General features: G+C 39.2%; 2 protein-coding genes and 2 pseudogenes across 2 annotated transcripts in view; 3 read left to right on the top strand and 1 right to left on the bottom strand.

Moving 5' to 3' along the window:
- Window positions 1-24,383, top strand: part of LOC114500564 (olfactory receptor 1094-like) — an 86,637-nt gene that overhangs the window by 10,912 nt on the left and 51,342 nt on the right. The window lies entirely within an intron of this gene.
- LOC114500590 lies at window positions 3,551-4,514 on the top strand (annotated as a pseudogene).
- Window positions 9,546-19,809, top strand: LOC114499072 (olfactory receptor 8J2-like). Its single transcript, XM_028515027.2, has 2 exons — window positions 9,546-9,617; window positions 18,851-19,809. The coding sequence occupies exon 2, from the start codon at window positions 18,862-18,864 to the stop codon at window positions 19,807-19,809; it is 948 nt and encodes a 315-aa protein (XP_028370828.1). The 5' UTR covers window positions 9,546-9,617; window positions 18,851-18,861.
- Window positions 22,383-23,334, bottom strand: LOC114500579 (annotated as a pseudogene).

Genomic DNA, 24,383 nt, shown 5'->3' on the forward strand with positions numbered 1-24,383 from the left:
ACAAAAAGAAATACAATACATACAGATGCAAGTAAGAAAAAACTTAATGTCACTAATCATCTGGAAAATGCAAATCTATAGCACAATTGTACTCAGAGGCCAAAAGACTCTGATTATTAAATAAATATCAACATGCAGTAAAGTATTCCATAACCATTTTCTTTTTAATTACCAAGTAAGTCATCATGTTGCTCTCTTGAACCAGAAGATAATTGGAGCCTATTCCCCTTGGGGAAATTCTCGTGGTTTTCATTAACAGTTGAGTAAGGGAATATAAATGATCTAAATTACTGTGTTCATAGTGTATCTAAACCCACATTTGCTGATACACAGGTAAGAAGAGAAAAATTTATGTCACTTGAAAAATAGTTCATGAAGTGTGGCATAAAATTTTAAGGTCAAATGTTAGAAAATCTCCAGTACTAAACACTTCAGTTGCTGCCTACTGCAACTATTGAATTTGTCGAGTTAAGTAAGAGTTTAACAAATTGAGTGTATGTTTTCATTTTTATGATGGAAAAAGACAGATCAGATTAAAGCAAAAATAAAGAAAACATTAGACCTCTTCAACTACCTGGAGGCTTGTATTTGCTCTAATGAAGAAACAATCTACTAGCCTTTATTTTCCCAGAATTGTGATACAGAATTCATTTTAAGATAATGCTATTTCATAATGTTTGTCTAGTCTTAATGTTTAAAATTCATCTAAATATATATCACAAATGATATTTTATTTCACTGGGAGTGAGAATAGGAGAGGCCAGCTACAAATGAGGCCATGATACTACAGGAGACAGTGTAACACTGAGAAATGAGCACACACTCTGAGGGAGATGCAGGGTTGATTGCTGGCTCTGGTACTACTTAGCTGTGAGAGTTGCTAGAAAGGTGCATAACCCCATGTTCACAAAGCTCCATTTCCTGCTGCTATGTACTCAGTACATGGCTGTATTTTTTCTTTTGTTTGGCCCACGTAGTGTTCAGTGCTGAGGCAACGACTATACTAGGATTTTTTTTTTTGCCTTCTTTAAAACTTTGTTTTAGATTGTTCCATGTATCTATCTATGCACTCTGTTTTTATTTTGTTAATTAGTTTATTTTGTTCATAGATTTCACATATAAGGGAGTTCAATGATATTGTCTTTCATTGACTGGCTTATTTCACTAGCATACTAATCTTAGGTCCATCTATGCTGCCTCAAACGAGGTTGGAGATCTTTCTTTCTGTGGCCCATGTAGTATTCCACTGAGCTTTTTTATCCACTCATCTAATGATTGGAACTTGGGCCATTTCTGCATCTTGGCTATTGCAAATAACACTGATATGACCATAGTGGGGGCATATACACTGTTGAACACTGGTTCGGTACTCCAGATATATTTCCATAAGTGGGTTTTACTTGTTGAAAAGGCAGACTGACAGCTGTCAGAGGGGAGCAGGAAGGGAGGGACTGAATGGGAGAAGGTGAAGGGATTATCCAACAACAGACATGCATAACCCATAGACACAAACAGCAGTGCAGTGATAGCCTGGGGGAAGGAGGGGCCAGGGCAGGGTGAGGTGTCAAAAGGGGGAAAAATGGGGACAACTGTAATAATCTAACAATGAAAAATAAAATTTAAAAAAAATTAGAAAACTGGTTTTGCATTAATTTTAAAAGGCAATGCTTTGTTACTAAATTCTCCAAGAATCAGACATCTTCTCTTTATACCTCTAAGTGCTTTCAACATATTTTAATATTGACTTAGCTATGCCCAGTATAGGTTTTATTTTGGCATCTAATTAAATGTAGCTGAAGTATTTAACACTGTAGTCTTTCACTATCTTACCCAAAGTGAAATCAAGCTCACAGTAATGTAGCAAATGGAATGGTGAGCTGTGTGGGTAGAGAAAATAATTATAATCAAAATATAATTTGTTGAATTTCATCCTGAAATAATATTTCAGTGTGTGGCAATAATCACACAACAAATATATTAAATGGAGACAAAAAGGAACTATCTGGCTCAAGGCTCTGGTCATATATTTTTATGGGTTAGGCAAAGTATTAGTTTTGGGACCTGGTATTTGCTGTTTTAAAAATAAATACATCTGATGACAAAAGATCAATTATACAGTCATGTTAAATTTGCAAACAAAGATGATGTATTTAGAAGAAATTGTTTCATACATTTATTGCTCCACTCATTTGATTAATGTACCTGGCTGTATACTATCCTATCTGCTTGCTCATTCAAACATATTGCTATTTGAAAGAAGAGTGAACTTTGAAGAAAAAGCCTACACTGGACACATGAGTTGGACATTGAATTGTGAACCTGGCCAGTGAACACATACTTTGAGATCAAAATTTTTTGTCATATGTCTTGCATCACTGAATTGATGACAGGAATTGTATTGAGGCTAATTTTGTCCTGTGACTCTTGTTCATATTTTTAAAAAATAGATTTTATCTTATACACCAAAGTTTACTTTTATTTCTTAAGTTTGTTTAATTCACTCATGGGACATCATCGTTAAATAAATAAATAAATAAACCTTGATTCATTCTTTGTATGGATCCAAGAAGATATAATAGAGTTAGAAAATTTTAGCAATTAACTCATTAACAGTAACATTCCAGGACACATCTACTCTATAGAATCCAAGCTAATTCAATAATTCTCATCTTTACAGAATTGTCAAGAATCAAGTTTATTAACATATTTTGTCTTTTAATTTTACTCCAATATTATACCATAAGTAAATATTAACATTCTCATTCTAGGAGACCAGCTTAGATCATTCACTTTACACCATTACTGAAAAGTCTAGTATGCTGACACCTCTAGTCCAATGCTCTGGACACTGATGCTACCTCACGTGTGTCATTGTCAAAAAAATTATTTTTAAAAAATTTATTTTATTGTCATTGTTGTTCAAGTTGAGTTTTCTGCCTTCTACTCCAGCCCCAGCCCACCCACCCAGTGCTTCCCCGCCTCCCTCCCATTACCAACCCCCTTAGTTTTTGTCCATGTGTCCTTTATACTTGTTCCGTAAACCCTTCCCCTTTTCCCCTGAAATACTCTCCCTTCTCTGCTCTGGTCATTGTCAGCCTGTTCTCTATTTCCAGTGTCTTTGGTTTATTTTACTTGTTTATTTGTTTTGTTGATTAGGTACCAGTTAACGGGTGAGGATCATATGTGGTAAGGGGAAATTATTTTTAGACAATCACATTGTGTTTTAATGTGACTTAATATGACAAACAGCTTTAAAAAGCAGTTGTAAACTAACCAGTTGACCTGATGGTTTTGCAAATGACATGGGTTCACACACTGAGTGGACACCCATCTTCTCTATTTAATTTTGCAGTGAGTGGCATGGACACTTGACCCACTGTCTTGTCAATGTCTTCTTATGTGTAAGTGGCAATTTTTACATTGCAAAAACATAAATATGAGAACATAGCTCATGTTCCCTTGTGTCACTCAGTCAAAGTTCTATTTATTCTTTTTGTAGTAAAGAGTCGTAATTGTACAAATATCTTTACATTTTTTGTGAGGTTTCAACATGAAGAATGTTACTGAAGTTACTACATTTGTACTGAAGGGCTTCACAGACGATCTTGAACTGCAAATTCTCTTCTTCTTTCTTTTTCTGGTAATTTACCTGTTTACTCTGATGGGAAATTTAGGGCTGATTGTATTGGTCATTGGGGATTCCCGGCTCCACAACCCCATGTACTATTTTCTGAGTGTGTTATCATCAGTGGATGCCTGCTTTTCCTCAGTAATTACTCCAAATATGTTAGTAGATTTTCTGTCAAAGAATAAAGACATTTCACTCCTTGGATGTGCAACACAGATGTTTCTTGCTACTACTTTTGGGACCACAGAATGTTTCCTCTTGGCTGCAATGGCATATGATCGCTATGTGGCAATCTATAACCCTCTCCTGTATACAGTTAGCATGTCACCCAGAGTCTATGTGCCACTCATCATTGCTTCCTACTTCAGTGGCATTTTGAATGGCTCTGTACACACAGTGGCCACATTTAGGCTACCCTTCTGTGCCTCCAATGAAATCAGACATGTGTTTTGTGACATCCCTCCCCTCCTTGCTATTGCCTGTTCTGACACTCATACAAACCAGCTACTACTCTTCTACTTGGTGGGCTCCATTGAGATGGTCACTGTCCTGATTGTCCTGATCTCCTATGGCTTCATTCTGTTGGCCATTCTGAGGATGCGTTCTGCAGAGGGGCGGAGAAAAATCTTCTCTACGTGTGGCTCTCACCTAACTGGAGTGTCAGTTTTTCATGGAACCATCCTCTTCATGTATGTGAGACCAAGTTCCACCTACGCGTTGGACCATGACATGATAGTGTCAACCTTTTTACCATCGTGATTCCCATGCTGAATCCCCTCATCTACAGTCTAAGGAACAAAGATGTACATAAGGCAATGAAAAGAGTGTTTGGGAAAAATACGTTTATCAGTTAAGTATCTTTTTATAGTTGAGAACAAATGGAAAGAAGAGTGATTACCTGTGTTCAATATTCAAAAGATATTTTGGAAATGTTTTGTGTTTGTTTGTTAATGTATTACTGTCTTCTTGCATATTTTATAATAAAGATCATAGTCAATCTTCTGCCTATTCTGTCTTTAGTTTAAACAAGTTATGCTCTATTTTCTTCTTAATATGTTCTTGCTGATATATGCATTTACACATATATGTATGTGGATTTTGATCCTGCCAATATAATACAAAAGCAAAACCAGCATATATGTATGTAATCATTACTTTAGAAAGTTGTAAATTGTTTTTTCTCCCCATGTAACATAGAGGCTCTAATATGTGCAATTTAAATACTATTATGATTTACCTGACTAACTTGATCACATACCACCTAATAAGTAGTAACACCACAGCTAACATTAGCCCAGACCACTTTCCAGGAAATCATTGGTATCTGATTGCAGTTTAAAGCACTCTGCTCCATCCTTATGTCCATGCATTGGTAGCTGTCTAATCACAGCCTGTGATTTGGGGACCATAGAAAATGTGTTCAAATTCTTAGTGTCATTGCCATATTGTTTGTGAAAGTGCATTTCTCCCCATTTTGTTCTTTCATGCAGACCATAGATATTAAACCCATCTTTCATATCATAGAGAAGACAAAGTCTAAGCATTAGCATTCATCAAGATCATACTTAAATTCAAAAATGACAAAAGAAACACAAGTCAAAGGAAGGTGCTACTTGCTGGCAGATTGGGTCTCTTCCCAGAACTAAGCCCTAGCCCACAGTGGGATTTCTTACAGGCCTGGTTTCTGACTCAACTTTCAGCTCTCTTTTATTCACTTCTGTCCCTCAGTAATGTCCTTGCATGTGCCACCATTAGTCCAGGCTCAAGAACCAGTGTACAAAGTAAATCTTTCCTATGCTCATGTTTAGCCAGCTTCCAACAGACCTTGTTTTCATTGCAAAAGTATGTCTACATCAAAAAAAAAAATAAGTTGTAGTGTTCTCCCTTCCTTCCTGCCTTTATACAAATTTTATATCTATTTTTAATGATTATCTTGTTAAAACATTCTCTTCCTAAAGAGGTGTCTTTAAAAAAATAAGCAAAATAATCTCCTAGAATTATAGCCCAACCTAAGAATATTTCCCTAAGTGGAATAATTATGTTTAAATAACACCTCAACAATCATGCATGATATGTTCTCATTTGTTGTCCCTCTTAGAAGGCTCACTCTACATGCATCCCTCCTTAAAATGTCAAAACTAAACCATAGTCACTGATACTCATTATCCTCACATATCTAAACCATGCACATGATAATGAAGTTGACTCTCAGTGTGTGTGTTGTGTGTGTGTGTGTGTGAGAGAGAGAGAGAGAGAGAGGAGAGAGAGAGAGAGATTTAGCACTGAAAGGATCCTTAAACACAGTTAAAATCACAAAGATGGATAAATTTTTGCTTTACAATTGTAAATGACTGAATAAAAATAATCACAAATACAGCAAAAGAATTAGCCATAGAAAGAGAAAATAGATACAAGTATTCTTCTGTTAAATTAAAAAATAAGTTAAAACTTTATAGACTATGGGTAAAGATGCTCATGGACATTTCATAAAAGGAGCAACCTATAGGCCAATGAATATATTTAACATTAATAATTATTTGGAAAATATGAATATAAAATGATGTAAAACACTCCACATTCATAACACTGGCAAAAATTGAAAAGTTTAGGACTATCAAGTGAGGAATAAAAATATGCAAACTTTATTATTATTCATACAGAGAAGATTTAGAAGCAACTAAAAATTCCCCTCTACTCTAAATGCTTTAACTAAATATAGCAATGAAGATAATTAAATCTGAAAATAGGATGACTGAGAAATATATATACCAAGCACAAAATGATGTAAACATTTTAAATCCAGATATAAATTTTAAAATCCAATTAAATACATTTTAGAACCATATAACTAACAATTATATGTTACATGTGCATACATTATATGTACATATTCATGCATACATTATATTCATTTATATGTATATACATTATATAATGCGCATATGTGTATATTGTATATACCAATGTATCCAAAAGTAAGAGTATTTCAATAATGTAATGTATTTACACAAGAGTAAATACATTCTACTTAAAAATTATGCATAAACCTTAGGACATATAGTAGGTGAAATAGCTAGTCGTGGAAATACAAATACTGCCTGAAACCTTTTACATGAGGCATATCAAACAATCAAATATAGAAGTGGAGAGTAGGATGGCAGTTGCCAGGGAGTGGGGGAAGGAGAATGGCTGTTGCTATTCAACAGGCATAGTAGTGAAAGAGCTGTCTCTAGATTACATCTAGAAATATGTATGCAATGGTGTGCCTATAGTTCACATTACTGTATTTGATACATAAAAATTTTTGTTAAGAGGGTAGATGTCATGTTAAGTGCTTATACCACAATAACACTAAATAAAATTATTTGGAAACAGAAAAAGGTTGAAATTGTTAATAGCTGTTGCCTCTAGATGGGTTGAGGGAATGGAACAGGTGAGTTTGGGTCAATAGAAATTTAGCTATATGCAGCTGTGTATCACTTTAAAATAATGAATCTTATAAGATAAAACTATTGCTTAATGTGGGTGATAAAAACATGATATTTATAAGGTTATTTTTCTGTGTGTGTGTGTGTGTGTGTAGACATGTGTCTGTTTCTTAAACATATTTTGAAGGTGAATCTTGTGATCCAATTGTAGTACTATCTTTGAGTTTTGTGTGCTTGACCAAGGTAAATTTATTAAATAGCCTAATCAAGACTTAGGAAATGGAAAATAAATAGTAAGACTTAAATGAGAGATCAAGTTGTAAAATGAAGCATCGGTAGAGCAACAGAAAGCATAAAAGAAATAGTTTGAAAAAATCTTCACAATGTTATAGGAATGCTAAATAGATGGGAAGTTGGCAGAGCTGATGAGGAATGAAAGTCGCGCTAACTGAGAAGAGTACAGACTGTGCCTGTGGTCCAGGAAAGGCAATATCCAAAGGACATTGGAGAGGAAGCCACCATACAGCCTTCATGGGGCTATCAGAGCCTGGAAAGAACCCCAGTTTAAATGTATATGAAAACTTGAAGTTGGTAAAAATCTTCATAATTTCCTCTGTATTGGTCACAACTTGTCCCTTCCTTTATTAATTCTAAAGCTTAGAATGTGCCATAATGTCTTAAATATACCAGCGTGAAGAAAGATCAATTGTGTCCTGCCATAAAGAACAGAATGTTCTAGAGAATGGCATGCATGTTATCACTGCTTCTTTACCGAAGTTAAACTTATATTAAAAGTAGATTATGGCTCTGAAAATGAAAAACTCAGTTTTTATTTCACAGTTTGTAGACAGCTGTTGTATTTATTCATTGACTATTCATCATTTCATTAGTCAGTCTTTTGAAATATCTTTGGAACATACACTTTTTTCTCAGTATTTTGGCAACTGTTAGTACAAAGGCAAACTATTTAGACTTATGGGCTAGGAAATTTTACACAAAAGAACATAAAAATATTATAATATTTAATTACAATATTTATATATGCTTGAGGAATGATCACTGGATTATATAAAAACACTTTCATTTTAAATAATTTAATCAAAAACTGGAAATAGATCAGGTTCCTGATGGATGCCTTATTAATTTCAATAAACATTAAACTCAGTCTTCTTATAACCATTCATATTTTTAATTTATGTCATATACCAAGTGATATTTATGGCAAATATACCAGGCTTGTTTTAGACACAAGAACAAAGGCTTTGCATTCATCTACTCCAAACATTTACACTATAATTGGACTTTGGGGCCAGAATCCTGTGTTTACTAACTGCTGGATTTTTTCCCTTCCCAATGGCCAGGAACACTTCCCAAAGATAGGGGCGCAATTCAAAACAGAGGGTGGAATCATTACATGTGATTATCATTCAATATGATTATCTCAGTCCCTAGGCTATCTCCACATTTTTTATTCTTTGGGTGAAAGTTTTGCATAGAGACCTGTTTAATGAGCTTTTTACTTGTCTTCCCTTCCAGGGGAATCAGGACTTTATCTGGGAATTCTGGTTCTCATGTTTGGGGACTGGGACCATACACAAACATACTTCAGTGTGAAGATCTGCAGGGACTTCAGACACTTGTAAAGCCTGTTAGCATGCTTCCTGCAACAACCTTTAAAGGGAGTCTCAGCAGATCTCTGTAAATTGGTAGGTAAAGCTGAATACTATTCTTATTACTAATTCTGGATGTGTGGAGCAAGCATCTCGGAAATTTGCTAATTCAAATCAGACACAGGACTGAAACGATACCTGCTCTGTTCTCTTTTCTCATCTCGCCCACTGATTGCCAAGTGGAAGTGATGGTAATAGACTTGTGAAATAGTGTCCAGCATCCCTACTGATAAATTAGACTGCATGAGCATTTATAGAGAGTGATGAATAGTCATTACAGAGAGTAAGTTTCACCTTAATATAATAAGAAACGTTTTTTTACCATAGAACTGGCAGAATTGATGGATGTGTTAGAGGGCACTCTATCATAAAAGCAACTGCCTTTACAATATGTCTTCAAGGAAGACTAATCCACTTACTTAACATTAATAAAAACCAGTTTGTCTCCCTTTCCTGCTTTTTGCATTGCCCAGGGCATAAACCTTAGGATGGAAAGATTCACTGATGTTCACAGTCTCTGTATTGCTGGTGAATATGGAGAGCTCAAATCACACTGCTCAGTTTTAAAATCATATCAGATGCTGTTTAGAGATTAATTTGCACTATTCTTTATTATAATTACAGGATAAAATTATTAAAATTAGGTATATTTTAAATATTTTATTTGCCGCAAATATATTGTCTTGGTAGACCTATAAGATGTTCATATTAAAAACAAATTAGAAAAAAAACATTTGTAAAGAAGTAAAATTTCCTTTTTCAGGAACACTGGTGTATCAAACAAGATTCTGAAATAAGAGAGAAAAATGACAAATGGTCACCAAAATAAGGAACAACACTGTGTAGCTTTGCCTTCAGTTATATTGCAGTAGAAGAGGAAATACATAACAGGTAGGATATACACATATTCTCCATTTCAAAAGTTAATTGCACAAACTCATAATAGATAATCAATCATTGCTATTGTCGATGCTCTTTTTTTGGTTTTTTAAATTAAGGGTAAGTATACTGAATATATTATCTCAAAGTAAAATATGTATGAGTTACTTGATTTGTAAAAGAAACAATTATTTTTTAAAGATTTTATTTTTTTCTTTTTAGAGAGAGGTTAAAGGAGGAAGAAAAAAAGGAGAGAAGCCTCAATGTACAATCAGTTGGTTACCTCTCACACACCCCTAACTGGGCAACTGGCCTGCGAGCCAGACATGTGTCCTCTCTGGGAATCTAATTGGTGACGTTTCAGTTCACAGACCAGTGTTCAATCCACTGAGCCACACCTGCCAGGGCACAGATGATATATTTTGATGAGGGAGTGTTACTACAGTGTTTTCCACCAAAACTTACCTATGCAATTCTTCTTGAATGCAGTAGTAGGAGTCAAGATATGGGACTGCTGGTTCAACAGCATCAGATTAGCACATTAGACATGTAGCTGATGGATGGGAGTAAGCATCTTTAAAACAAATAAACACCAGAGTTTTAGGAAAATGAAATTGTGGGAGAGCACAGCCTGACTTTCTTGTCCACTACATAGCTGGGTATCTTGTGATCCAGTTTATTGAATATGCAAAATTATAATTCACTTGCTATTTCTATGTCAATGATAAAAGCCCTCAGTAAGGTAGGATGAGTTTCCAGGGCTGAAATAAGAAACCACATTTGAAAAATCATTCAAAACATGTTAATAACATTAACTACTGGTAAGAATTAATGTGCATGTGTGGCAGGAAAAGAAACTGCTCTCTGTAACACTTGCAAGTTTTGTCGGTACAAAAGCTGAGTAAAAGTTATTTTTAGGTAAGGAGCAGGCTAGCAGACATTGCTATGTAATGTTATCTGAAGGCCACTAACCTTGCTCCTGCTTCTGAACGCTTGCTTTCAGCAGCTGGTTCCCCCTCCCTTTCTGCCTGTGTAACTAGTATATAAAAGGACTCCAAACCCAGCTTTTTCGGCTCAGGATTTGGGAATTAACCCCCTTTGATCCCCCGGGGAATAAAGTTTGTGCTTCGTTATCTCCCCGCGTGCGGGTGGATTTTCCACAACATTTTGGTGCATTGGCCGGGAAACCCCTCAGGCGAGTAGGTATTTTGCCTCCAGTGAAGGCGATGGGGGAGTTGGTGGGGGAGCCCTGCTGCAGGTGAGGAGCACATGCCCTGGTGATTCCAGGCTTCCCAGAGCAGAGACTCCCGTGCCTCGTCCCGACTGATCTAACACCCAGGCCTAAAGGAGAGACGAACCACGAACTGTCGGAGGCACCAATCAGGAATCGGTGAGCCCTGGAGACTGGACCCAAGTACCCGTGGGGGGGCACTGATCACCCCCAACCAGAAAATTCAGGAGTCTGGGCCAAGACCCAGACCATCGGACTCCTACTCGGGGGAGAACTGTGTGACTGACTCCGTGTGAATGTATTTGTAACTCTACGGGCCAGCTAGGCTTACGGAGTCTGATTGGGCCACCCTCCTGTGGCAGGCATGTGAAAGATCCCCTTTTCCTTCATTTGTCTGCATCAGTTGGGAGAATTCATCATGGGTTGGGGGACTTTCTGCCACAGTACTATATTGCATGTATGTGGGAGCACTGATATTTTGGATAAAATGGAGGACGAGCCAGGTGAATTTCCCCCCCCCCCCCCAGGGTGGAGCGTGTATCGTTGTCGTCACCTTGGATGATGGGTCACGTGAGAGCCCCTCCATCTTGGAACTGGGCAAGGTGCCAGGCCAAGGGCTCTCTCCAGACTGCATCCATCTAGTTCTCTGTGTAACTGGTTCTGATAAGAATGGTTCTGAAGGACATGTACTGAAGTTTAAGGAAAACATCTGGCCTGTAGGGTGTTTGCAGGGTCTGAGCTTCAGAAAACCACAGAATGTCCCTAAAAATCTAGGCAATTTTAGTGGAAGGTACCTGCAGTGCCAGGGACTTTCGGCTGTCCTTCCTAAAGTGGGAAAGGAACCAGGATTAAAAGAATAATGGTTAAATCTGAATAAGTAAAATCATGTATAAAGAATGTAAAGTTTTAAACCTGGAGTAAAGGAAACCTCAACTATATGTTTTCTGGTTTTGTGGGGGAAAAGAGCAGTGTTGTTTCTGATCAAAAACCCTCTGTACTTAAAATCTGTTTAAGGTTGCCTGTAACCGGTTGGGGAGGATGCCTTTGCCACTTGGGACCCAGGAAGGGTCATTTGGGGCTGATGGGTGCTTCAGCCAGAGGCAAAGCAGCATGTCTCTGCCAAAAGACGGGGCCTGAGGAAGCATGTCTCTGTGCGAGAGAATGCCTCTACCTGTGTACTGTTCTGGAAACTCTGTGTTTTGCGTTTTGCTCTGCATCTGCTCTGAAAAGGAAATGAAGGATTCCAGGGAAGATTAAAACTTCACACTCTGTAGAAAAGTAAATAATTTATATATTTAATATATATAAATGAAGAAGGTCTGTGGGAACTGTAAAGATAAATAGAAAGTAAGAGTTTTTGAATTATGTGGTATTAGTTAATAAAAAAGTATAAGGCATGGAAATACACTCTTGGTGGATGTCAGAAAATGTATGAAAAAATAAAAGGATTGTAAATGTTGCAAAAGTCTGTAGAAGTAAAGGTTTTAAGAAGCCCAGTAAATATCAGAAGGGAAAAGATTTTCCTTCATGCTTTGTGTTTTTCTCCCTACCTGATCCCTCCAGAACTTGGCATTCTGAAGGAGTAAGCGAAAACATAAGGTTTCTTTGCATAAGACCAATAAGACCAGTAGTTAATAGTGGTTTTGTTAACCAAGACTTTGACTGGAACGTCACATCTGATGGAGGCACGTATGGGTTCTGGTCGTCACCAGAAAGCCCTAAGGAACTGGGATTGACTTGTGAAACTAGAGTAAGCCCACGAGAAAAAGCCTGGTACTTTGATTGCTTGTGCAGTTCATGGCAGCCTTTCCAGGGAAGGAACGAAGGTTGCTTTCATGAAAGATGGCCAAAAAGGAACCTGTAAGCACAATGAAAACTTCAAGGATCTGAGTGAAACAACTGGTACAGGCGAAGCCAGATGGCGGATGTGTGGCTCTGCTTCTGTGCCCTGAGGGGCGGACTGAGGAGTCAATCTGAAGGTTCCCTGTGTGAGTTCCAGCAAAGCAGAATCAAGAATCATAAGTAATCCAGGCTGTTCTTGATGAGTTTATGCAAACAAACAGTCAAAATAAAAAAAAACAGAACTCAAAGTAGTCCCTTTAATAACAGTGAGGGTGATCTTAAGGAGAAAAATTATGGTTCAAGGAAAATCACAGTGCTCAGTATTAAACATTAGTATAGCCCAGCTAACTGTCTTAACAGTTTGTTTTCATTTGAAGGTTAAAACTGGTTTTGTAATATCATCAAAGATGTACAATTTACAGGTATGAAGGACCTGTCAAATTGCCATTGCTGAATGTCATTGCAGGAAAGACCTTGCAACTGAATGCCTTCCCAAAGACAGTCTCACAAGCACAGAGACTGGTTTGGGGACTATTGTGTAAATTAACCTGTGTGTTCTTCTGTTTTCATAGGACATATGCCTATGACTTCATTGACTGAGTGACTGGTTGCAATATAGGCCTCACTTAAGGAGCCCATTTTTCATCATCGCCCCCTGGAGCTCAATGGTTTGGCTAAACTAAGTGGTTGGGTTAGTAAGCAGTTTAAGCGATCTGTGGGCTTCACTTTAAAACTGATTTTCCCTTTTCTGTCTTAGTGGCTTGAACAGGAAAGGTTTAGATATCTGTAAGGAGGGAAATCATAATATATTCCCTTCAGCCTGAGTAAAGTATAATGGACCACAAAAGCTTTGGATAGGTGTAGCATGTCTTGTACACCTTCCTCCAGATAAGCCATGCCTAAGCCCATGCCTTTGTCATTTAATAGTTATGATTTAATTGTGCCTTCCAACTCTTTTCAAATCTGTCACCGCCAGAATATAACCAGGATGCCAACGGTCCAGTAATGCCAGCCTTTGGACACCAAGCTTGTGACTTCCTGGTAACAGCCAACTGACCAGTATTCTGTAAGGTCCTTCCCCTTACAGAAAGGACTCCCTCCGTGCTGCACCCCCTTTCAGGGCACCCCAGACCCACGGGTAGGTAAAACAATGACCATTTCCAGCCGGAAGCAGTTACAAGAAGATGAGCCCTTCATCCATTGTCCTTTGAAAGAATTTAAAGTGGGTGTATATCTAAAATGAAAAATTGTTACAAGGTGCAGCTAAGGGGGGGGGGACCCCAAATGGGCATTTGGGACGGGGTCCAGAACTCAAGGTGTCTAGGAAATTTTAGGATGTCTTCACCCCTTCCCCATAGGTGTAAGTTGGGGGAGGGACACACAGAGCAAAATATGCGGGGCTGTTTTGTACAGCACCAGCTTTGCAGTTGACCCATGGCATGGTCATTTAACATGCCTATAGCCTGCGGCTGGTCACTTGGATATACTAAATGGCTGTGGCCATGCTCTGGGCCAGGGAGATAAAAAAGACTCCCCTGCCTAGGATATGACTGGGAGGCAGGTCCCCTGAGTGGGAGCTTGAAGAAAATTGGCTCCATAACATGAGGCCACACCTGCCCAGACCCATGATAACAGCCAGACGGGAGCGGGTACTGGCCTGTCCAGGATCTGTGGGCTGTCTATGAAGCAGCTGACAGCCACTGTCAGTGGTCCCGAACCCATGCACCCTCCCGAGCCAGCTTCCCCCAACAGCAACGTGGTTTACCTGCCTTAATCTGAAGGATGCCTTCTCCTGCATTCCTGTGGCACCTTCCAGCCAACCCATTTTTGCCTTTGAATGAAAAGATCCACACACAGTGGTCAAGACTCAGTTGACCTGGACTAGACTGCCCCAGGAGTTTAAGAACTCCCCAACCCTATTTGGGGAAGCCCTAGCAGGAGACCCCTCGCTAAAGGGGGATGGACCTGACGATTCTGAAGTACATGGATGACCTCCTCCTGGTGGCCCCATCCCAGCAACGGTGCTGGGGGGGCATGCTCTGTGTATCTGAAGTGCCCCTACAGGCATGTGCGCAGTCCTCTGTCATGGCCCTTCACGTAGCTCCGTCAGGTTCGCCTACCCCAGTAGCCTACAAGCTCCCCTAGGGCTCCGGCAATGTCGCCAGGTGCAGAGCTCAGCAACCAGGCTTGCCGGAAGTACTCACAGTGTGATCAGGGGCGAGGACAGAAAATGACAGAGTTGCCAATGCCCTCCAGAACCTTGTCTGATTTCTGAGGAAAATGCTCATTCTCCTGAGGAAAAACCAGCCTGCACACTGTGGCTGTGAAACTTGGCCCTACTACCAGGCTTTGGAGGGTCCGGACATTAAGAAAAGGCCTTCCAAAATATTAAAAGGTGCCTCAGTAATGTTCCTGCCCTTGAACTGTCAAAGCCGGGGCGGCCTTTTAATCTGTACACCCACAAGAGAGACAAGGTAGCCCTTGGGTCCTGACCCAGCCTGTCGGACCATGGCAACACCCGGTGGCTCACCTGTCTAGGCAGTTGAACCATGACGCCACCGGCTGGCTACCTCGTCTGAGGGCAGTCACTGTTGCCATAACCCTCTTGCAAGGGGCATAAGTGGCTGTCAAAACCCAGACTGACTCAATAGCAAGGCATCCTCCAAGGAAGCCCGAGGATGCATGTTAAGACCGTGAAACAAGTCAATCCAGCTACCTACTTACCGGCAGAACTTGGAGAGCTGGACCATGACTGTCTTAGAATAACTAAAGAAGTCCACGCCAGCCGGCCAGACCTCCAGGACCAGCTCCTGGCCCAATCTGATGTTGATGTCACCCACTACATGAATAGAAGCAGCTATATGGTTGAGGGCAGGAAAGTCGCCAAGTATGCAGACCAGAAAACTGGACTGCCCTGGACAAACTTACTGCTGCAGGAGTCACCCATTGGATCTACTACAGCCGGGCCAAGACAGCAGCAGATGCCAAAGACCGAGGACTAGGCCTGTGCCAAAAACCAATGCTAAGACACTGGAGGATGCCAACCATTAAAAAAAAAAGGACACCAAGAAATAGACCATTGTTCCACAGGGTACGTGACTTTAATTGGCACCTTCGCAGGAGCATTGACAATTGGACTAGTGACTGTAGCCCCTAAGGAATGGAATCCCTGCAAATTGGGTCATCCTAGAAATAGTTTGTCTCTGTTTAATCTCTGTATTTGGGTTTATTGTATGCTTTGCTTGCAATCCCTCTGCACTTAAGGAGGAAAGGTATACCAGACTGGAGTAACATCCAGGACCATAAAGTACCAGACACGGAGGTGTCAGGCATATAGGACCCTGCATCCTCCGGACCTTAGTCCAACACCTAGGGCTACAGTGACTAATAGGGCAGCCGCCACAGTGCTAGCCCTCCAGTGGTTCCAACACCAGTATCAGCAGTTGTAACCCTCCCAAGGACCTCAGCCTTATAGCCAGGTATTAGTGATGCTAAAAGGGATACAACACCTTATAGCATCAAAGGGGGGAATGTGGCAGGAAAAGAAACTGCTCTCTGTAACACTTGCAAGTTTTGTCGGTACAAAAGCTGAGTAAAAGTTATTTTTAGTTAAGGAGCAGGCTAGCAGACGTTGCTATGTAACGTTATTTGAAGGCCACTAACCTTGCTCCTGCTTCTGAATGCTTGCTTTCAGCAGCTGGTTCCCCCTCCCTTTCTGCCTGTGGAACTGGTATATAAAAGGACTCCAAACCCAGCTTTTTTGGCTCAGGACTTGGGAATTAACCCCCCTTGAGACCCCAGGTAATAAAGTTTGTGCTTCATTATCTCCCCGAGTGTGGGTGGATTTTGAACAATACATGTATTGTTATTGAGAGCTGTGCTACCTAACCTATATCTGTGCATTATTTCATGTAATTCACATAGTACAAGAATAGAAACACTTGGAAAAAATCACACAGCTAACAATTACAGACCCAATAGTCAACAAGCCAACTCACCAACAAAACAAGCAAACAAAACACATTAAAGGTAAACCATAAAACTCTACCATTAACCAAAATCTTATACATGATGCGTGGGTCACTGGCCAGCAGTGATCACGGAACGCTGCGGATGGCTCGTCGAAACATGAGAAAAACATACACAGAGACAACCAGGTCCTGTGGGGGAATAGGAGCAGCAGGGCCACTCCTCATGTGGGGAGCACCTTGCCCACCCTCTCTCCTGGAGGGTGCTGGTTGGCCACCCTCCCTGGTAGGGAGAGCGTGCCGTTCCCACTCCAGAGAGGCTTTTTATTGGCTTCATTTGAATAAGAATTCAGGTAAAAGCTCATTACTCATTGCTCATTGCTAGGAAGTAAGGATCAAACAATAGATAACAAGGAAGTCTGAGGGCCTATTTTGAGTCAGGGTCAAAGAGCTGTAAGACTTTTAAAAAACTAACTTCCTCCTTGGACCCTTCTCATTCAACTGAGAGCATTCTAAACAAAGAAGGTTTCACAGGATGTTACATGTTCTTTCTTACGCCTGATCACCGGGGGAACCCGCTCTTTTCGGCATGGAGATGCACCACCCTGTCATTGTTTCAGGCTTAGGTGGAGCTACGGAACTAAGGCAACCAAGAGATAAGGAGATTTTCTCCCAGACATTGAGAACTCAGGCTATGTCAAAGTCGAGGAGCAAGGGTCCATCACCCTCTTTTGCTGTAGCTCCCAAAGTGCTTCTTGGGGGCCTCTCAGGTGATCGTGCCTGTCTTAGGTCATGCCCCCTTGGGGAATCTTACCTGTCTCTGGCTAACCGACCAAGCTTTGGGGTTCAGTTATGAATGAAGCAGCAGAAGCAGTGCTCCTGCCAGGGAAATAAGCTTTCTCCTTGCTGGCTTACAGTTCCAAGGGTGTTCCCTTAGCCTTAGCCTAGGCGGGGGTTTCAGCTTCTGATACCAGGCAGGGCGGTTCCCAACATAAACAGACTCTTTGTTTAACCTAATCCCATTAAACCTCAGTAATATTTCCATTAGACATAGAAATAATTACGTCTGTTCTCTAGGACTCTCCTGCAGAATAATGAGATCACTGCTTCAGAACGCCTAGCACCACTCTGGGCACAGAGTAGGTGCACACTAAATAATGCCAGTGCTCTCCCGCATTCACTTCTCTATCCAACTAAAACACACTGATCAACCTTTAACAAATCAAAACTGTAAGTAATAACCAAAAAAATCAAAACATGCTTTAAACTATTTAAAGAAAAGAAGTATAAGCTGAAAAGGAAAGGAAGGGCTACCAGAACCAAAGAGTAGAGAAAAGTCTGAATGGCCAGAAGTTAGAGTGATAGCACAGGAATGGATTATTTGGTAAAAGAAAGGAAGCGGGATTCAGTGACAAGCACACAGTTTCTGACTGACACTGAGCAGAAGCAGCACTGAGGTGTAGTCTGTCTGTGAGCAGCTGAAGCAGAGCAGTGCAGTGGAAATTGGTGAGGAAAAACCCAGGAGACTAACAGGTTCACATGGAAATATTGAAATTTCCAAGGATGATGTTGATGAGATATGGGGTGGAGAGGAGGTCTGTGGCAGCTAAGGAAAAGTACATGGAAGTCACTCTGGCTCACCTGGTTCTTATAGGTAACTGTGTTTTATCTTTGGAAACATAAACATACACACACTCAGAGGCATGTGTACGTAAGTGAACATACATAGGAATGTATATACTCAAGAAATCACAAATATTAATATAATTAATATATGCATATCAATATTAATACATATAATGAAATAATGTGCATTCACCCAATACAAACTCTAGCCAGCAGTGAATAATAAACCAGTGCCTTACTCAGACAGTTCTAAGAGTCTGAAATTGGTCTCGGGAGAGTTCGTGTTTTAGGATTTTGTGAAAAGATTGAGAAAAACAAGATGTGAACAAAAAAGCTGATAAATACACAGATGGCATATGACAGATTCATATACTTGAATCATATATAACTTTATAAACCAATGTCACCCCAATCAATTTAATACAAATTTTATAAAAACACATAAAAGCCAATGACAAACAACAAAAAAATCAAGAAACAAACTGATTTTAAATGAACCTTTTAACCAGCTGGCATCAAACAGAGAAAGCACCTTACTGTCTCTTCATCTCTTCATTGTCCCCATTCACTGATGAAAGCAACAAAATCAATGTCACCAGGGAATCTCTCACAGGTGACTGAGTTCATTCTCATGGGCAATTCAGACAGCCCAAAGCTCCAGATCCCACTGTTCTTTGTTTTCCTGGTCATCTATGGGCTGACCGTGGCATGGAACCTGGGCATCATCACCCTCACCACTGTCGGCTCTCGACTTCAGACCCCCATTTATTTTTTCTTCCAGCACTTGGCTGTGGTCAATCTTGGCAACTCTACTGTCATTGCCCCTAAAATGCTGGTTAACTTCTTGGTTTCCAAGAAAACCATCTCCTACTATGGGTGTGCAGTGCAACTGGGTGAATTCATACTTTTTGTTGGGGCTGAGATTTTCACACTTGCTTCAATGGCCTATGACCACTACGTGGCCGTGTGTAACCCCCTGCACTACATGGTGGTGGTGTCTCCACAGGTCTGCCTTCTGCTGGTGTTCCTTATACACTTCTGCAGCCTGACCACAGCACTGACTGTCTCTTCCTGTGTGTTCTCTGTGTCCTACTGCTCTTCCAATGTGATCAACCATTTTTACTGTGATAATGTCCCTTTATTAGCAGTGTCGTGTTCTGATACCTACATTCCAGAAACTGCTGTGTTTACCTTTTCAGGAATCAATTTGTTTTTCTCTGTGATTATTGTTCTGATATCCTACTTTAACATCATCCTTGCCATCTTGAGGATCCGTTCCTCTGAGGGGCGACACAAAGCCTTTTCCACCTGTGCTTCTCACTTGATGGCTGTCACTGTGTTCTATGGGACTCTCCTCTTCATGTATTTGCAGCCAAGGACCAACCACTCACTAGATACTGATAAAATGGCCTCGGTCTTCTATACCCTCATGATACCAGTGCTCAATCCCATCATTTACAGCCTAAGGAACAAGGATGTGAAGGACTCATTGAAGAGGTTCCTATGTAACCCATTGCAATCACTCAAACTAACGTAAATGTAAAACTATCTTCATGAAGGGTTTTCTTTAGCTTCTGACAATCCCACTGTTCAGAGGCAACTACTAGTTTAAAATTCCATGAATTTTAATGGGAAAATCATTATCCCTTTTCTTCCAACCTCAAACACCCAATTTTTCCTTTAGAAAAATGTATTAGTTGACACAAGAAAACATAGTTATGTAAGCAATACACAGTAATATTAAAATGAACACACTTTGCAACACAGTTACACTTATTAAACGGTTTTTATAATTTCTAAACAAGGAAGAGCAAGCCTGATAGCTAGTGGTGAAGGCGCACATGGGTGACTTCTCAGAAAGTGATTGAATGAGACCATCTTTCCTGCCACAGGTATCTTTTGTTCAGCTGTTAAAAGTTTTATTGTTTTTGTAGCATTTTTCCTTCAATTTCTCAACTTTTTGCAACCATTTTTGTCTTGAGCTCAAAAGAAATTTGTATCACAGAGAAAAAATGAACCTTTAGAACAAAATAAAACTGAACAAAAATGCTTCAGTAGACATGCAAACAAGAAACAGGACATGCGGCTAAACAAAAAAAATATGTAAAAGGGGATTTTACCTTTTTAAGCCTTTCATTTTATCTCTTCATTTGGGGGATGTACACAAAAGTGAAGTGTTGCTATTTATCTTTAAGTAACATATACTCACTCTTTCCAAATTAAACTCTTATACTAAATGCTGTTGTGTTGAATTTTAAGCAATCATAACAATAAACACTTCAGCATTTTTATCACTGTCGTTTGGAGTGAAATGTTAGTAAACAAAAAAAGTTGTCCTCAAAGTGACACCAATTCTTAAGGGCACCCATCACCTCCACCACTGCCCCCACTGTAGACCCTCAATACCTGCCCTACCTCTGTACATGCAACACATTACTCACATTTAGTAAAGAGAGTGGGCGTGACATATAAGTCAAGATGATAGAATTTGTACCAGTTCAGAACCTTTTCTAATTGAAAAGTAAAACTGAGAAACTTTAAGGTTTTCCATGGAGATTTTCTACTCCAGAGCCCCTTAAGCTCTGGATGAATTTGGTTGGAGCACTGATGGTTTCTCACTGGAAGTCCACAGGACTTCGTATCAGGTGTCCAGTTGTCCTAATTTGCATAGATCATGGCTGCTTTCTGAAGGGTGGGTTCCACTACCACCTCCGTGAAAAAAAAAAGTCCTTTCACAGAAATCATTTGAAAATGAAGGAAACTCACTGCAGATACAGTGGAAGAAGGCCAGGTAGAGGTTATGGGGTTGCATCAGGCCTCCTGCTCAGAGAAACTGAACTCCTGAATTTCCCAGTTGCCTATCCTTGTTCCCCAGCCTTACAGAGGAACCACTGTGCTGGCTCTCTCTCTCCTCTCTCTCTCTCTCTCCTCCTTCTTGCCTCTCCTTTCTTTTTTTCTCTATATTTCAATTATGGCATAATTTTTTTCTATCCCTCTTACAAATAGAGCTATTACTTTATGGAGCTTGAGATCCTCCTATAAATTATATCCCCAGTTGTGACTTTCTATTATTCCAAGCTTCTCTACAGGATTGGTTTTCTCCTTTCAATACTATAAAGACATTTGTATAAACAACCACCATTATCTATGTTGGAGCAATATTACTGAAAAAAGGGGTTGTGAAAACAAGTCTTTACTTCATCTCATAAAATGTACATGAATTGGATTTAACAATAATGTTGAACTAAATTCTAAAATATTTATTTCTAAATAAATATCAGAATATATATTATTACGTCAGTCTAACTACAATAGCATTTTGGGTTACAATGGTCAGAGGAGGTTACTAACAATAAAAAAACACCACTTTAGAAAATATCTCTCTCAAAGATCCAATACAATATAAAACTGAATGATAAAGGTAATTCATGTTTCCACAATCATAAAACATGATTATATTAAGAAATGGACACATGATATTTATTTTATTAATTTAAACCCCATTACGAAATAAACTGAGTAAGAAACTTGAATGATAACATATGGATACTTAAAATATTGCTTCTTAATCTCTGAATAATCAAAATAGCTGGTTATTAAGTTAGAATGCAGTGTTTGGGTGGTCCCTTATCCAATAAGACTAGTATGTTTATAAGAAAGGATAATAGCACACAGACACTCAGAAAACAATATGTGAAGACACAGGGGGAAGATGGGTTGTGTATGAACCAAGGAGAAAAATCCCAGAAGAAATCAACCAGCTTTAACTTGATCTCAGACTTCTGCATTACCAAATTCTGAGAAATAAATTCATGTGGTGTAAACCACTAACTAGTCTATTGTACTTTGGACTGCTGAGCTGAAAAACTAATGCAGTCACTATCAGTGTATATGTGAATATATGTGTGTGTGCTGTGTTTCTGAGAACGAATTAAGAAACAAATGGATGATATAGTTTTCCTGCTTGTGTAGAAACTGCACAGATGGAAGTTTCACTGTGAACTTAAAAAGAAAAGGTGTATGAATAAGAAGACACTAGTGTGCTAAAACAAAAAATTTTATTGTAACTTTTTGAGAAGACAAAAAATATCATTCTTATTTTATTTATATTTAATGGTTAGAGAGAAAATGTACTTTATTCATACACCCATTTTTCCCAAACACTCTTTTCATTGCTCTTTCACATCTTTGTTCCTCAGACTGTAGATTATGGGATTCAGCATTGGAATCACAATGGTGTAAAATATCGACACTATCATGTCATGGTCCAAAGCGTAGGTGGAACTTGGTCTCACATACATGAAGAGGATGGTCCCATGAAAAACTGACACTCCAGTTAGGTGAGAGCCACATGTAGAGAAGACTTTTCTCCGCCCTCTGCAGAATGCATCTCAGAATGGCCAACAGAATGAAGCCATAGGAGATCAGGACAATCAGGATAGTGACAATCTCAATCGCGCCCACAAAGTAGAAGAGAAGAAGCTGGTTTGTGTGAGTGTCAGAACAGGCAATAGCAAGGAGGGGAGGGACGTCACAAAAGACATGTCTGATTTCATTGGAGGCACAGAAGGGTAGCCTAAATGTGGCCACTGTGTGTACAGAGGCATTCAAAATGCCCCCAGTGTAGGAAGCAATGATGAGTGGCACATAGACTCTGGGTGACATGCTGACTGAATACAGGAGAGGGTTATAGATTGCCACATAGCGATCATATGCCATTGCAGCCAAGAGGAAGCATTCCGTGGTCCCAAATGTAACACCAAGAAACATCTGTGATGCACATCCAAGGAGTGAAATGACTTTATTCCTTGACAGAAAATTTACTAACATATTTGGAGTAATTACTGAGGAAAGCAGGCATCCACTGATGACAGCACACACAAAAATAGTACATGGGGTTGTGGAGCCGGGAATCCCCAATGACCAATACAATCAGCCCTAAATTTCCCATCAGAGTGAACAGGTAAATTGCTAGAAAAAGAAAGAAGAAGATAATTTGCAGTTCAAGATTGTCTGTGAAGCCCTTCAGTACAAATGTAGTAACTCCAGTGACATTCTTCATGTCGAAACCTGATCAAAAGAACTTGAAGATATTATAACATTACTATTCATAGTGTTCTGATCAAATGAACAAATTTGAGACTCAGTTAAATGACCTATGTCTTCACATTGCTCTCTTTTTTAAAAATTTATTTTAATTGTTGTTCAAGTACATTTTCTGTCTTTTACTCCCATATTTATTTTTTCAGTGAATAATTTCTCATCTGCTCTTCAAAACCAGGACCATGGCCAAGGGTCAAAGGTTGATGCCACTCACTACAGAATCAACTGGAAAATGTGGGTTTTAAACTCCCAGGTTCAACTCATGTTATTTAAAAACTGTGAAGTCAAATTGGTAATTCACCAATGAATTCCATTAGTTGTTTTCCTTCTAAGAGACACTGAAACACAAATAAACAACTAAAAAACATTTTATATCACTATGGCATTATTTTTATCTCAAAACAAAATAAATATTGAAAGTGAACTTATATTACTAAAAGTGAATCTTTAAAATAAATTTAAATATAGAATGTTAAATCAGTTTGACACACTAACAGCATAATGAATTATATTTCATGAGTTACACTCTACAATCTTCACACTCCCTTATGTTATTGAATAAAAGATAACTCCTATGTGGAATCTAAGGAACAGACTGAACTGACAAGAAGACACAGATAGTCTCATAGATGGAGAGCAGATGACAAGTAGTGTGGGTGGGATATTAGAGGGTGCAGGGATTGAGGGTAAAGGGAAAAGGGCTCATGGACATGGTCAACAGTGTGATGATTGCTGGGGGAGAGGATATAAGGGAATGAAGTGGTAAAGGAAAAATAGATAAAGATTAAATTAAAATAATCCATATTACCTTAAGAACATGGATAATGATTTAATAAAAAATTGTATGACAGTTTGTGTGTCATTCAGTTTGGTTTTCAAGTGTTCAGCATTATATTGTCCTTTTGGGGCAAGTATTTGTTCCTTTGTATTCTTTTTGGAAATCTAAATTCTTAATACATGTTCATCTACTTTCGCAAAATTCTGTACTCAAAATGAAGAAATGATACG

The sequence above is a fragment of the Phyllostomus discolor genome, chromosome 6, assembly GCF_004126475.2.
Source record: "Phyllostomus discolor isolate MPI-MPIP mPhyDis1 chromosome 6, mPhyDis1.pri.v3, whole genome shotgun sequence".
NCBI classification, from domain to species: Eukaryota; Metazoa; Chordata; class Mammalia; order Chiroptera; family Phyllostomidae; genus Phyllostomus; species Phyllostomus discolor.